Source organism: Mandrillus leucophaeus, unplaced genomic scaffold, assembly GCF_000951045.1.
Source record: "Mandrillus leucophaeus isolate KB7577 unplaced genomic scaffold, Mleu.le_1.0 Scaffold78, whole genome shotgun sequence".
Taxonomy (NCBI): domain Eukaryota; kingdom Metazoa; phylum Chordata; class Mammalia; order Primates; family Cercopithecidae; genus Mandrillus; species Mandrillus leucophaeus.
Genome location: NW_012108474.1, coordinates 1,841,441 through 1,856,286, shown reverse-complemented (window position 1 = coordinate 1,856,286; position 14,846 = coordinate 1,841,441). Strand labels below are relative to the sequence as shown.

The 14,846-nt window shown below is 50.1% G+C and overlaps 1 protein-coding gene across 1 annotated transcript in view; it reads left to right on the top strand.

Moving 5' to 3' along the window:
- IFT140 (intraflagellar transport 140) overlaps positions 1 to 14,846 on the top strand; it is a 115,834-nt gene that overhangs the window by 8,582 nt on the left and 92,406 nt on the right. The window contains exons 4-10 of the mRNA XM_011966937.1: positions 283 to 504; positions 7,769 to 7,890; positions 8,041 to 8,183; positions 10,588 to 10,763; positions 12,002 to 12,093; positions 13,033 to 13,139; positions 14,123 to 14,268. Of these exons, the coding sequence (XP_011822327.1) occupies positions 283 to 504; positions 7,769 to 7,890; positions 8,041 to 8,183; positions 10,588 to 10,763; positions 12,002 to 12,093; positions 13,033 to 13,139; positions 14,123 to 14,268 (1,008 nt within the window). The remainder of the gene's footprint in view (positions 1 to 282; positions 505 to 7,768; positions 7,891 to 8,040; positions 8,184 to 10,587; positions 10,764 to 12,001; positions 12,094 to 13,032; positions 13,140 to 14,122; positions 14,269 to 14,846) is intronic.

Sequence of the window (14,846 nt, the reverse complement as noted above, 5' to 3'; positions counted from 1 at the left end):
CAGGAGTTTGAGACCAGCCTGGCCAATATGAGGAAACCCTGTGTCTGCTAAATATACAAAAAGTAGCAACCATGCCTGGCTAATTTTTGTATTTTTAGTGGAGACAGAGTTTCACCGAATTGGCCCGGCTGGTCTCGAACTCCTGACTTTGTGATCTACTCGCCTCAGCCTCCCAAAGTGCTGTAACTACAGGAGTGAGCCGCCATGCCCAGCCTAGACAGAAGTTCTTAAAAGTAGCTGTCGCTTTCTGAACTGCGGGATTTTGCCTCTTGTCCAATGCAGGGGGAGTGTGTGCCAGATACACATGTCGAGAGGCCATTCCGAGTTGCTTCCCTGTGCTGGCACCCGACACGGCTGGTGCTGGCTATGGGCTGGGAGACTGGAGAAGTGACAGTGTTTAACAAGCAGGACAAAGAGCAGCACACGATGCCCCCGACACACACAGCCGACATCACCGTGCTCAGCTGGAGCCCCAGTGGAAACTGCCTGCTGTCTGGGGACAGGGTGAGTCAATGCACGTGAGACGCTGTTTTCAGATCTTGGCCTTTTCTGACCATGCTCAAGAGTATGAAAGATAAAAATACGTGAAACGTGTTGTTGCCAAATTCAGTTGATCTTGTCAGATGCAATTGTAGATTTTGTTTTATATTGGAAGCAAGGCTTGAAAATTTGCCGCTCTGTGGCAAAGGTGTGTCTGCACCTTTGTAAGTGAACTTTGCTAGGAAACACATTCGTAAAGATGAGATAAGCGCCCAGATTCTGTCACTTTTCCCAAAGCCTGTTTGTCTAGCTCAGGGCTTCTTAACCAGGGTTGATTCTGTCCCCCAGGGGACATGGGGCAGTGTCCAGTCACATTTTCTGTTGTCACAATTTGGGGGGAGAATTCTGCTGGACCCCAGTGGGTGGTGGACGCCGCCCACCATCGCACAGCGTGCAGGACAGACCCACAGCAGAGTGACACAGTGCAGAGCCAACTGAATCACAAATGTATGGCAGAAATGTTATAATGTGTTTACTTAATTAACCACAGGTAACACATTCACATGTTCCAAGATTCAAAAAGAGTAACAGGCATCCAGAGTGAAGACTGAGCCATGTCCTGTCTCCTCAGTCCCCTGGCTGCTGCCTTCCAGCACACACGGCTTCTTACCACCTCTCCTGCTTCTTCAGGCACACACAAATGCATTCTTTCTCTCACTTGAGATTTTGGAGTTTCTACATTATGGGTGGAATTGAAAGAACAGTGCAAGGACATGCATCCACCCTCTGTGTCTATTCGCCAGCCATTCCCACTGCCAGGTCTGCTTTCCCTCTTGCTACACGGGTATTTTTCCTGAGTATTTGTGAGTTTATCACAGATATGATGCTTCAGCCCTGCATATTTAGACGTTACTCTCCTAAGGCCTAGGGCATTCCCTACACAGCCACAGTAGAGTTCTCACACTCCAGGAAATGAAACAGTGACAGTGCTGACATCCAAGATGCAGTTTATATTCACATTTCTCCAGCTGTCCGAGGAATGTCCTTTAGAGCAGGATCCAGTAAAGGCTCATACATTGTATTTCACTGTTATTTCTCTCTAGTCTCTTTTTTTTTTTTTTTTTTTTTTTTTTTTTTTGAACTCTTGCTGTGTCGCCCAGGCTAGAATGCAGTGGCACATTCTCGGCTCACTGCAACTTCTGCCTCCTGGGTTCAAGCAATTATCCTGCCTCAGCCTTCTCAGTAGCTAGGATTACAGGCGTGCACCACCACACCCAGCTAATTTTTGGTATGTTTAGTAGAGACGGGGTTTCACCATGTGGGTCAGGCTGGTCTCAAGCTCCTGACGTCAAGAGATCTGCCTGCCTCGGCCTCCCAAAGTGCTGGGATTACAGGCGTGAGCTACAACATCTGGCTAGTTTTTTTAAATCAAGAACAATTCCCTGGGCAGTCGATTGGTTAGTCTGCCTGCATTCCTTCCTTTTTTCCTCCCTTTCTTTTTTTTATTTTTTATTTTTGGTCTTTAGTGAAATTGACGTTTTGAGGATGTAGACTGGTTGTTTTATAGACTGTCACTCAAGTTGGCTGTGTTTGTCTCCTCATAATACTTTCATTTCAAACATTTTTGGCAGAAATATCGCATAGAGGACATTGTCTTCTGATTTCCTCATTCTTTTTCACATAAGTGGTGGCGTCCTGTGCACACTGTCATGTTTCTTGCTTTTTTCATTTTACGGCGTATCCTGGTGATTCTTCCATATGGGTAAATAGTGAACTTCCTTGTTTTCTTTAAGCCGGTTCTTCATTAGATGAATGTTATAATTTATTGAACCAGCCCCTATTGATTAACATTTCGGTGGTTTTCAATCTTTGCTAATTAGACAGTGGAGCAGTGAGTAACCTGGTGCTTTTGCCATTTCGCACATGTGTACATTTAGAAAAGCACTGAGAAGGGGGTGCAGATGGGTCCAGGGCATGCCCTGTGGCTTAGCAGATGCCCAAACCACTGTCCTCGGGGCCTGGACCAGCTCATAGTGCACACCAGCCTCTCCCTAGAGAGTTGCGTCTGAGTAGCAGAACTGCTTAGAAAAGTCGTATCTCGGAGTGTTTTCATCCAGAACAGTTCCCTGGTGGGTCTAAGTGTTTCTTAGAATTCTCATTTATGTTTCTCTTGCTATCAAGGATGAATATCATTTATAGGAGCCATTTGTGTTTCTATTTCTGGTCATGTTATTTGCCGATTTTTCTTTTTTATTTATTTGTTTATTTTTTTTTTTTGAGATGGAGTCTCGCTCTGTCGCCCAGAGCTGGAATGCAGTGGCCAGATCTCAGCTCACTGCAAGCTCCACCTCCCGAGTTTACGCCATTCTCCTGCCTCAGCCTCCTGAGTAGCTGGGACTACAGGTGCCCGCCACCACACCTGGCTAGTTTTTTGTACTTTTAGTAGAGACAGGGTTTCACTGTGTTAGCCAGGATGGTCTCTGTCTCCTGACCTCGTGATCTGCCTGTCTCGGCCTCCCAAAGTGCTGGGATTACAGGCGTGAGCCACCGCGCTCGGCCATATTTGCCGATTTTTCTATCAGGTTGTTCCCTTTTTCTGGATGACTCTTCCATTTTTCTGTTCAATTCCCACCTAATGACATTGGCCTGCCCCCAGATTTCTACTTCCTTGGTGATCTTTCCCACTTCCTGCAGTGGAATCGTCTGCCAATCCCACATTAGTATAAAATAACTCAGGATCATTGACTTTTGTAATTCTCAGCTTGACTGTATTAAACAACTAAGCCAGGCATAGTAATATGCACCTGTAGTCCCAGCTACCTGGGAGGCCGAGCCAAGAGGATCACTTGAGCCCAGGAGTTTGAGTCTAGCCTGAGCAACATAGCAAGACCCCATCTCTTGTAAAAAAAAAAAAAAAAAGAGAGAGATAGAAACAGCTAGCAAAATAGATCATCCAGGCATAAAATGAAACCCAGGTATCAGTTGATCAAGTCTTGTGAGTCAGAATATTTAAGAGCAGAAATGCCTAATCCTTCTAAGAAAATCTGAGATTGTGCTGGAATTAATTTAATAATGAGTTCAAGCAGGAAGAGAAGTAATAACGAGGGAACAACACTCGGAACTCCACACCGCAGAGACATCTCTTCCCTAGACTTGATACAAGGGGCTTCCCCTTCGCTCTTCCACCAGAAACCCTGTTGTGGTTACCAGTGGAATCAGCCCAGACCAGCTGAAGTTAGAAGTGCACTTAGCCTGAGGCCACTGGGGTATCCCACAGTCTGCCAGGAGAACACGGCCAGGTTAGGACGGCCTGCTCCTGCTCCCTGTCCCAAGTCCAGACTCAGGGAGGGGCCCCAAAGTCCAGCTCGGGCCAAGTGCCCACAGTGCACCAATCAGCAGTAACCAGGGAGGCGGGCGATCCCTAGAAAGGGATATCCCCCTGAGCGTCCTCAGAAGTCCCATCAGTAGAGAAGAGGAGAGCATGTTAAAGGGGCCAGGCCACTCATGTTTTCTCAGGAGCTCCCGCGAAGCCAAGTCTGAGGGTCAAGTAAACCCTCACCTGATTCACACCCTAATGTGGGGCCAGCCAGCCTTTAGCAAAGCTTCTTCCCAGTGACGTGCCGCTGCAGAACCAGCACTTTAACTCATGCTTTGATACCATGATGCGCCCCCAAGACGCTCATCCACGCACGTCACTTTCCCGTTAGTCCCTTAGTCTACTTAACTCTGGCTCTTCACAAGGAGAAGCTGGTTTCTCACCTTTGGGGTAGCTTTTCTTTAGGGTCTGACTGTATAAAATTATACTGTGTGAAATAATGTAGAATTCACAGATGGTGGGGAGACGCCCCTCAAGAGTGGTGAGAGGTACAAAAAATGAAGGCGGAGAAGACCCAAGGCTGGACCCCGGGGCAGCTCAATGCTAGAGTCAGGGGTGAGGAGCAGAGGGTGCAGCCGAGGAGGTGGAGGTGCCTCAGGCTCAGTTCTACATCTTGTACTTCATGCTCATATTCCAGGATCGTTGGGCAGAAACCTAAGGATCAGGAATATTTGATTCATTGTGTCCTGTGACTTCCCTTCCCCTGAGTTGGTGGAAGTTGAGCTCTTGATAGTAGACACCCGTCCCTCTCTCAGACGGAGGGTTTACTTTCATCAACCTGAGCAAAGATCTCTGCTTTTGGGTGCAGGCGCTCTAAACATTTGCGTCCAACAACCTCTTCCCCCAGAGCAGCAGCCTAGAAACTTGGACATTCCAGGTGGCAGCCTAGAAACATGGACATCAGCCTGTCTGATGAGGTTCAGAATGCTGGTTAAGTGGTCAGCTAGAAGCTTGTGTGTGCTAATAAAGATCTCTAAAGTCACTTGTGCAAAAAAACAAAACAAAAAACTAGCAGATGACACGTGAAGGGCACAGGAATGAATGCCCCTGAAGATGTGGTATACATAAAATGCTTTGCAGACACGGGAGCCACTGCAGTCCTCAGCTCCACGGAGGAGGCTGGGAGGGGGATGGGGGATCATTCATTTTCATTTCTATCGTTAGGTGGGGCTTTTTCTCAATATGCAAGCATTATTTTAAAAATATTTTTAAAAAATTTACTAAACACAAAAACACCAATAGTGGGTTTTTTGTTTGTTTGTTTTTTTAAGCTCTGTCACCCAGGCTGGAGTGCAATGGTGGGATCTCAGCTCACTGCAAACTCTGCCTCTTGGGTTCAAGCGATTCTTGTGCCTCAGCCTCCCAAGTAGCTGGGATTACAGGCGTGTGCCATCACGCCCGGCTAATATTTGAATTTTTAATAGTGACAGGATTTCGCCATGTTGGCCAGGCTGGCCTCAGACTCCTGACCTCAAGTGATCTGCTCGCCTCGGTGTCCCAAAGTTCTGGGATTACAGGCATGAGCCATTGTGCCTGGCCTACCAATTGTGTTTTTATTCTTGTCTTCACCAAGCTGTTAGTCAAGAATCATATAATATACACTGTTTCTATGACGTGTACTTATGTGCCACATGCTATTTTAGATCTTGCAAAACCTTTCTTAGAGGTTTCTTGTGTAGGTTTCCTTTTTTTTTCCTGAGACGGAGTCTCACTGTCACCCAGGCTGGAGTGCAGTGGTGCAATATCAGCTCACTGCAACCTCCTCCTCCTGGGTTCAAGTGATTCTCCTGCCTCAGCCTCCCGAGTAGCTGGGACTACAGGCACGCACCAACATGCCCGGCTAATTTTGTGTTTTTAGTAGGGATGAGGTTTCACCATGCTGGCCAGGCTGGTCTTGAAATCCTGACTTTATGATCTGCTGGCCTTGGCCTCCCAAAGTATTGGGATGACAGGCGTGAGCCACCGAGCCCAGTCTGTAAGTTTCCTTTAAATCTGACATTATGTGAAAATGCTCTTCCTGTGTACAATAAAAACCGTGTTATCCAGCATTTGGGGAGATTGGAGTCAGTGCTGCCTGAAAGGGTGGTGGGAAGAAGAGCATATTGTGGGCTAAAGTGTCTCCCAGTTTTGGGCCAGGAAGCGTCCCCTGGGGAGTCGTTGGCATCAGAGCAGAAGAGCCATGCACATGGACTCAGATTGAGATGCTGCCCTTGGGCACCACCTAACTGCATCCCCCAGTCCTGGGAGGCCCCACCAGCTGTCCCCATGGAGCCATCTTCCCCTTCCCGGATCTTCACTCGCACTTGTCTGTGCTGCGCATTTGCGACTGTGATGATTTTAAATTGAGTGTGCAGTGTACACGGCACGAGGACTTCGCTTCTAACCACATTCTCCAGTAAACAACCACGGCTCCTTGGAGAAATGGCTGATTCCAGGGCTAGAACAGAAAAATGAACCTAGGCCAGGTGCTGTGGCTCACACCTGTAATCCTAGCACTTTGGAAGGCAGAGGTGGGAAAATTGCTTGAGCCCTGGAGTTTGGTACCAGCCTGGGCAACATAGTGAGACCCCATCTGTTTAGAAAATACAAAAATTAGCTGGCTGTGGTGGTGAGCATCTCTATTCCCAGCTACTTGGGAGGCTGAGGTGGGAGGCGCTCACTGGAGCCCTGGAAGGCGGAGGGCTTCAGGATGGAGTGATTGCACCACTCCATTTCAGCCAGGGTGACAGAGTGAGACCCTGTCTCAAAAAAGAAAAAAAAAATTGAAAAATGAGCCTAGGTAATCTTAGGGCACCAGCAAGGAAGTGCTCACCAAACCCACGTGATGGGGGCACATCAAAGTGACACAGAGGCCAACTAGAGAGCTTAAAGCTGGCACGTTGTGAGCAGCAGAATATACGAGGCAGCCTTGGATGGTAACCCAGCGTGGAAAGTAAATACCCATGTGTCCACCCTGATGCAACACAGGATTGAATGAATGAGTTAATGGTGGTGAAGAGGCAAATGTCTCGTGCTGAAGAAGCCCAGGTGGTTTACATGGATGCTACACCCCGAGGGTGGTGTGTAACTCCCAGCCCTCAAGTGTGCGTTGCAGAGAGTGACTTCTTTCTGAACAGTACAGGATGGAGGGGGAGCCAGGGAAGAGCTGCTTCACAGTTGAGAGACCCCACAAGTACAACCTCCACCAGGTGGTCAAGGTCAATGCCGGCAGTGACAAGTCATGGGGATGCAGCATGCAGAGAAGGCGCCTCAGCTTTGTGTTCCTCCTCCCCAAGCCCTCCACCCCAGTCAACTATGAGGAAAACTATCAACAATCCCAGTGGAGGGGCATCCCATGATATACCAGGCCAGCAGGTCTCAAACTGTCCAGTGCCTTAAGATAAAGAGCCTGAGACGCTGTCATAGCCCAGAGGAGCCCGAGGAGACACGGCGGCCAGATGTCACATGGTGTCCCAGCCTGGCCAACATGGTGATACCCTGTCTCTACAAAAAAATACAAAAATTAGCCAGGTGTGGTGGTGGGCACCTTTAGTCCCAGCTACTCAGGAGGCTGAGGCAGGAGAATTGCTTGAACCCAGGAGGCGGAGGTTGCAATGAGCTAAGACCACACCACTGCACTCCAGCCTGGGTGACAAAGTGAGACTCAGTCTCAAAAAAAAAAAAAGTTTATTTTAAAAACTTGAATATATAGCAGTTGCTATCTCTAGGCATGAAGATGTGGAGATATTCTATAGGAGTTTCCAGTTCTTTGTTTAAAGACTTGAATAGTTTGAAATTTTTATGATATATACACAGTAGTTTTGTAATTTTTTTAAAAAGAAATATGCATCCTGTTGCACAGTTTAACATTTGCCTCCCACCAGTCATTCTGTCAGGACACCTGTCCTACCACGTGGTGTTGGGTCTTTCCAGCTTGGTGTCTTGCTCTTGTGGAGGTTGGACCAAAGGGGCCGAGTGCAAGGGACGCCCCTGCTGAAACACGAGTATGGGAAACCCCTCACGCACTGCATCTTCCGGCTCCCCCCTCCTGGCGAGTAAGTGTGGGGCTTGCACCATGACCCGTGCATATGTTTACATCAGGGGGAAGCGGGAAGCGGGCTGCTCCTGACCCAGGAGGGACCCCAGCCCTGAGTCGCTGTAGGAGAGGCGGAAGAATCTTGACTTCGTGTCATGTTTGCTTTCAGGGACCTGGTTCAGTTGGCGAAGGCAGCTGTGAGTGGTGATGAGAAAGCCCTGGACATGTTTAACTGGAAGAAGAGCAGCTCTGGAAGTTTGCTGAAGATGGGGTCTCAGGAGGGGCTGTCATTCTTTGTCAGTCTGATGGATGGTGAGGAACTTTGGTTGTGATTCTCAGGGGTCCTAGTGTTTTAGGGGTATCTGATAGGGATTTTGAACTCACAGACGGTGTTTCTGCACAGAACAGTAATGGTCATAGCTGCAGGCTGCGCAGAAGGATGACTTGTGCTGGGCGGAGTCACAGCCGCTCTCTCAGCCATCCGTCCAGTGTTGAAATGTTGCCCTCACTTTGTTTTTATCGATAAGTTGAGCTTTGCTTGTGTTTGAAGGGTTTTCATGAGGAGGCTTTTAATCAGCAGTTACAGGCTGACTGGATGGCACCAGGGACAGTTTTGGAAAGATTCTTTGGTGGCACCCCTGGTGTTCAGTCTGTGTAATTATCAAGTACCTATTGTATGCCAGGTACTTGGCTAGGGTGTAGGAATGAGGTGTGAGCAGGACAGGGGTTTCACTCCAGCCTACAGCCCTTGGCCAGCCTTCATGGGGAGGTCAGCGCTGGGCACCGTGTGTCTGGTGTTCAGCCTGCTCTTCCTCACTGTACGAGGGGGACAGGCTGCCTAGCCAAGGCCGGAATAAATGCAATATGAAGTTAAAAGAAAAAGTGCATCTCTTACAGCCATGTGACGCTGGCCCAGGTGTGTCTGTTGCTGGCGCGGCTGAGGAGATGAGAGCCACACAGAGGTGGCCGGGTCTCGGGAGAAAGGAGGCTTTTGCTGTCGGTTTCAGCAAGCAGCCAGATCTTGACAGGAAGAAGAGAGCAGATGAGAACAGATGGGGCTGTGTGGTTTTTGTAATTTTTAAATAAGGGAAATCTTTCATTTTAGAAGGTGAAGAGATAGAGCTAATGGAGGGGGGACATTGAGAAGATCCCAGTGGGGACATCCGAGTGGGTACAGCACCATGAGATGGCAAGGAGAGGGCATGCCAGGATAGGGCCCCCCTAGGAAGGCTAATGAGAAGGGGGTGTAGGGATGAGGCCCACAAGGAAGAAGCGCTGGTCACCTGGAGGAGGGGGTGTGTGCCAGGGAGGAGCCCGGCTCTGGCAGCACGTGGGCTGCGAATTTCTGCCCGTTGTCCGGGAGCTGTAGGCTTTGGGGGTGAGTTCATTGCTGTGCCTCATGTCCTTTTGTGGAAAATGGGGATAATACTGGTGTCTACCCAGTTATCACCGGGGTAGATAAAGATGCTTAGAACTGAGCCTGCCACATACTATGCACTTATTAAATACTAGTTCGTGTCCCAATTCACCTCTAGATAAACTTGAACTCTTCAGTTGGATGAGAACTTGTGCTGGGTATGGTGGTGCGTGCCTGTGGCCTCAGTCACTTGGGAGGCCTCGTTGGGAGGATCACTTGAGCCCAGGAGGTTGAGGCTGCAGTGGGCTATGATCATGTCACTTTACTCCAGCCTGGCTCACACAGTGAGAACCTGTCTCTTGAAAAAAGAATTAATAATAAAAATAAGAACTCGTTGTCTGTGGGGAAAAGATGAGAAGGGAGGGACAGGTGAGAAGGCGCCCAGAGGAGTCTCCTGCAGAGCAGCAAAAGTGAGCCCGAGTCCCCAGGCTCACACAGGGCCTTCAGACAGAGTGGCTGGCCAGCGCTGGAGCAGGCTCAGGCAGGGCAGGAGGAGGGGATTCCAGGCTGGGTACAGTCGAGTCTGTAGCTTGGACCAGGAGCAGCTTGTGGAGGTTGACAGAGGGTGGTCCAGAGAGAGCCTGGCAGGAGGCAGATGGCACAGCAGTGACACCCGGGGCAGAAGGGTCAAGGAGCGGTGGCCACAGAGAGAGCTTGTCATTTAGGGCCTCAGTGTGTGGAGGGTATGAGATGGACACAGAGCTCCGAGGCTGCCAGATCTGCAGGGTCAGCAGTGTGGACATGAAGCCCACCAAGCCAGGGGCAGAGAAGGGATCAGTAGAGACAGCTTGAGGCCGAGCTGAACCCATGAAGTGGAGGTTGCAACCTGTAAGGTCAGGTCACATGCTTCATTTTTAAGTTCTTTTTTTTTTTTTTTTTGAGATAGAGTCTCACTCTGTCACCCAGCCTGGAGTGCCGTGGCGTGACCTCGGCTCACTGCAACCTCCACCTCCAGGATTCAAGTGATACCCGTGCCTAGGTCTCCCATGTAGCTGGGATTACAGGCACACGCCACTACGTCTGCCTAGCTAGTTTTTGTATTTTTAGTACAGACAGGATTTCACTATGTTGGCCAGGCTGGTCTTGAAATCCTGACCTCAGGTGATCTACCAGCCTCGGCCTCCCAAAGTGCTGGGATTACAGGCATGAGCCATTGTGCCTGGCCCATTTTTAAGTTCTTATACTGAAGATGCTTTGTTTTGAAAATGTCCTTAAGTTGATAGAAATGGCTGCCAGTGAGGGTCATGGAAGCGGATAAACCAGGGCCTCCTCGTGTAGTGACCCCATGTTTGCCCCCAGGGACAGTGCACTATGTGGATGAGAAGGGCAAGACCACTCAGGTGGTGTCCGCAGACAGTGCGATTCAGATGCTGTTCTACATGGAGAAGAGGGAGGCACTGGTGGTAGTCACGGAGAACCTCCGACTGTCCCTGTACACAGTGCCTCCTGAGGGCGAAGCAGAAGAAGTGATGAAGGTGAGTGGGAGTGGGCTTGGGGGCTCACACAGGGAAACTTGGGCCAGTTTCTCTCTGGCCTCGTTGACGGTCCTTTCTCTTTTGGATAGCAAGACTGAATAAAAGCCTATCATCTGTGTTAGGGCGGCTAACGTAGCTAGCGATGTCATTATTTATCATACCACATTCAGTTGATAGGTGAAGGAAACAAAAGAGATGGAGATTTTCCTGCTTCTCTAGGTGGATGTGGGGCCTGATGGGAGACAGCCTGGGCCCACCCGCAAGCTGCACCCCTCATGACCTGGGGCGCAAGTAAGAGAGTCACACAGCCTCTCGTTCCACCTGCAGAACTCAGCAGGCAGGCGACCGTATCCCCATCTTCCCGCTGATTTATTCCACAGGAATCCTTGCTCCTTGGAGGCCACTGAACTTTCCCTAAAGATGCTCTTGCAGATGACAGAGCTGACTTTTCCTCAGTCAGCCTTCATTCGGTCCTTTACATACCCTGTAAGGGCAGATGAGGACACAGGCACTGGTCACGGGGACCTTGTCACAGGGGCCAGCTTGGGCCACCGTAACAACCTACCACAGACTGCGTGACGTGACAACAGACATTTGTCACAGTTCTGGAGGCTGTGATGTCCCACGCCAAGCAGCCTGCAGAGGCCTCTTCACAGTGTCCTCACAGGGCGGGCAGGGAGAGTGAACACCAGCTCTGGTGTCTCCTTCCACGGCCACAGCCCTGTCAGGCCAGGGCTCACCCACCTCATGGTCTCATTAACCTTAAGTACCTCCTGAAGGCAAATACAGTTGCACTGGGGGTTGGGCTCCCACATACGAGCTTGAAGCATGCAGTTCAGTCCATGGGCCTGGCTTTAAATACCCTGCTCAGCTCCTCACTGGCTGGTGGGCCCTGGCCAGGTTTGTTCTCTGCACAACAGGGATGATAGGCCTGCCCAGAGTGTGTGGTTGGATGAACAGGGAGCACCAGCTCAACCTCATGATCATTCCAGAGCGTGTCCACCGATGGCCACCTGCCCACGCTATGCACTCAGTAGCCGTTATTTAATGTGTGAGAGTAGTGGTTTGCTTCGGTCCCTACATCTCAAAACCCAAAGCCACCTTGCAGAGTCTCCATCATTTGTCCCCGCATTTGCCCCGCTTGGTGAGTCTCCATGGAGTCACTGTGGACCAGAGACTCCAGGCTCCTGAAGCCGGGACAGGCCGTCTCGGCAAGCACAGTGCCTTTCCTTACACAGGTCAAGCTGAGTGGGAAAACCGGCCGCCGCGCAGACATCGCTTTGATTGAAGGCAGCCTTCTCGTGATGGCCGTCGGGGAGACTGCCCTCAGGTGAGAGTCTGCCTTTCCAGTGGCCCTTTTTGAGAGTTCTCTGAGGAACAGGCTCTTCTAAGTCGGCTTTGTGTTGGAATGTAGCATATATACTGTAAAATGCACGTATGGGGCCGGGCGTGATGGCTCACGCCTGTAATCCCAGCACTTTGGGAGGCCGAGGTGGGCCGATCACGAGGTCAGGAGCTCAAGACCGTCCTGGCTAACACGGTGAAACCCCGTCTCTACTAAAAAATACGAAAAATTAGCCAGGCATGGTGGCGGGTGCCTGTAGTTCCAGCTACTCGGGAGGCTGAGGCAGGAGAATGGCGTGAACCCGGGGGGCGGAGCTTGCAGTGAGCCGAGATCGCACCACTGCACTCCAGCCCGGGAGACAGAGTGAGACTCCGTCTCAAAAAAAAAAGAAAAAATTGCACATATGATGCTGACTGCTCACACACTGGACATAGCCATTCACCAGCTCCCAGACTGAGGAGCTAAGCATTGAGGGACCGCAGGAGTCCCACTCCACTGCGCTCCCTTGGGGGTCCTCTTGCCTCCAGGTGGCCCTTCCCTGGTGTCTGCCCGTGGAATCTCTTTGCCTGGTTTTTCGGAGTGTGGCATAACTAGAATCGGTCGTTCTGGTCTCTCTGCTGCCTGCTGTGTTAGCTCCGTGTGCTCTCCGGGGCCGTCTCGTGCTCTGCGTAGGGTTGCAGTTCCTGTGTCTCGTGGTGACCTCCTGCCATGTACAAACCGTCTTCTATCGGCAACTGCTTTCTTTGATTATAAACAGGACATAAAATGTCCTAAGTGTAATAATAGTGTTTGTTTTCATATCAGGAGTCTGATGAACTCTTTCTTTTTCCTGACTTTTAATTTTGCTCCACAGGTTCAAAAACCCTTCAGAGGGAAACACCACTAACACAGGCCCTCCATGGGGCTTACTCTCTTCTGTTGTAGATTCTGGGATATAGAACGAGGAGAGAATTATATACTGAGTCCAGACGAGAAGTTTGGCTTTGAGAAAGGAGAGAATATAAACTGTGTTTGTTACTGTCAAGTCAAAGGTGAGGCTTCCAGGCCTGGCACGAGAGAAACAGAACCAACCACAAGCATTGTGCTTGGGCTGCAAAATAATTCTAGTGAAATGTGGAGGCTACTTAAACAATGGTAACTCGATAACTCACAGCCATCAAATAGTCGGGCAAGCAAGCAACAGCAGAGCTTTGTGGTCCCACACGAAGGCCAAGGGGTTTGATCAGAAGCATGACAACCTGCATCCCAGCACTTTGGGAAGCTGAGGAGGGAGGATCACTTGAGCCCAGGAGTTCGAGACCAGCCTGAGCTACATAGTGAGACCCCTGTCTCCACAAAAAATACAAAAATTAGCCAGCTGTGGTGGTATACAGTGGTGGTCCCATCTACTCAGGAGGCTGAGGTGGGAGGATTGCTTGAACCTGCGCGGTTGAGGCTGCAGAGAGCTAAGATAGTGCCACTGCACTCCAGTCTGGGTGACAGAGCGTGACTCCGTCTAAAAAGAAGCATGGCACACCAATTCCATGCTCACTTATCTCTGTTCGCTCCTGAAATGTCACAGGAAAGACAGTGCAGGAAGTGTGTGTGCAAGTGTGTGTGTGCATGCACATGTGTGTATGTGTGCATATGCACATCCAGAGCACAGGAGACTAGGAGGTGAGCCAGAGCTGTGTCTCTAGTGCCTGCTGAGTGCTGAGCACAGGGCAGACCCAAGCCAGACCGACTGGCCTCTAGGAAAGCTGGGAGGGCAGCGTTCCCCACCACCCCCGCACCAGCACTGTGAGGTCAGGGTGGCAAGGACCTGGGCAGGAAGATCCCCCACCACCCCCGCACCAGCACTGTGAGGTCAGGATGGCAAGGACCTAAACAGAAGGATGCAGCCAGGGATGAGGTGAAGAGGCACTGGGCTGGGCGAGGACTGATGCTTTGAAGAAGGGGGTCAGAGAACAGAGCTTGTTGCTGTTTTAGTTCCCTTTTTTAACTCTGTTCACATGCAGTTTGTTTCTACCTGTAGGTCTTCTGGCCGCTGGTACCGACAGAGGGCGAGTAGCCATGTGGAGAAAAGTACCAGGCTTCCTGGGCAGCCCCGGGGCAGAGGGCAAGGACAGGTGGGCCCTTCAGACCCCTACCGAGCTCCAAGGAAACATCACGCAAATCCAGGTACAGCCTACAAGGGTGTTTGGTGCACTCATTTTCTGCTGCATGAAAGTGGAGGCCGTGGCCGGGCGCGGTGGCTCACACCTGTAATCCCAGCACTTTGGGAGGCTGAGGCGGGTGGATGATGAGGTCAGGAGATCGAGACCATTCTGGCTAACACGGTGAAACCCTGTCTCCACTAAAAAATACAAAACATTATCCGGGCGTGGTAGCGCCTCCAGATTGTAGCCTGTGTCAATACTTTGCTCCTTTTCATGGCTGAATTACATTCTCTGCTGTGGACAGACCACGTTTTCTTTCTCCATTCATCAGTTGATGGATATTTGAATAATGCTGTTATGAACACTTGTGTACAAGTTTTTGTGTGAGGATGTTTTAGTTTCTCTTCAGCATTTGGTTCTTTCTTATGATTTCTCTCTGTTCCCATTCTCTACCTGATGAGACACTGTCATTATACCTTCCTTCACTTCACTAGGCATGGTTTCCTTCAGTTCCTTCAGCGGGTTTCTGGTGGCTACTTTGAAGTCTTTGCTAAGTCCAACATCTGGGCCCTTTCTTTTTTTTTTTTTTTTTTTTTTTTT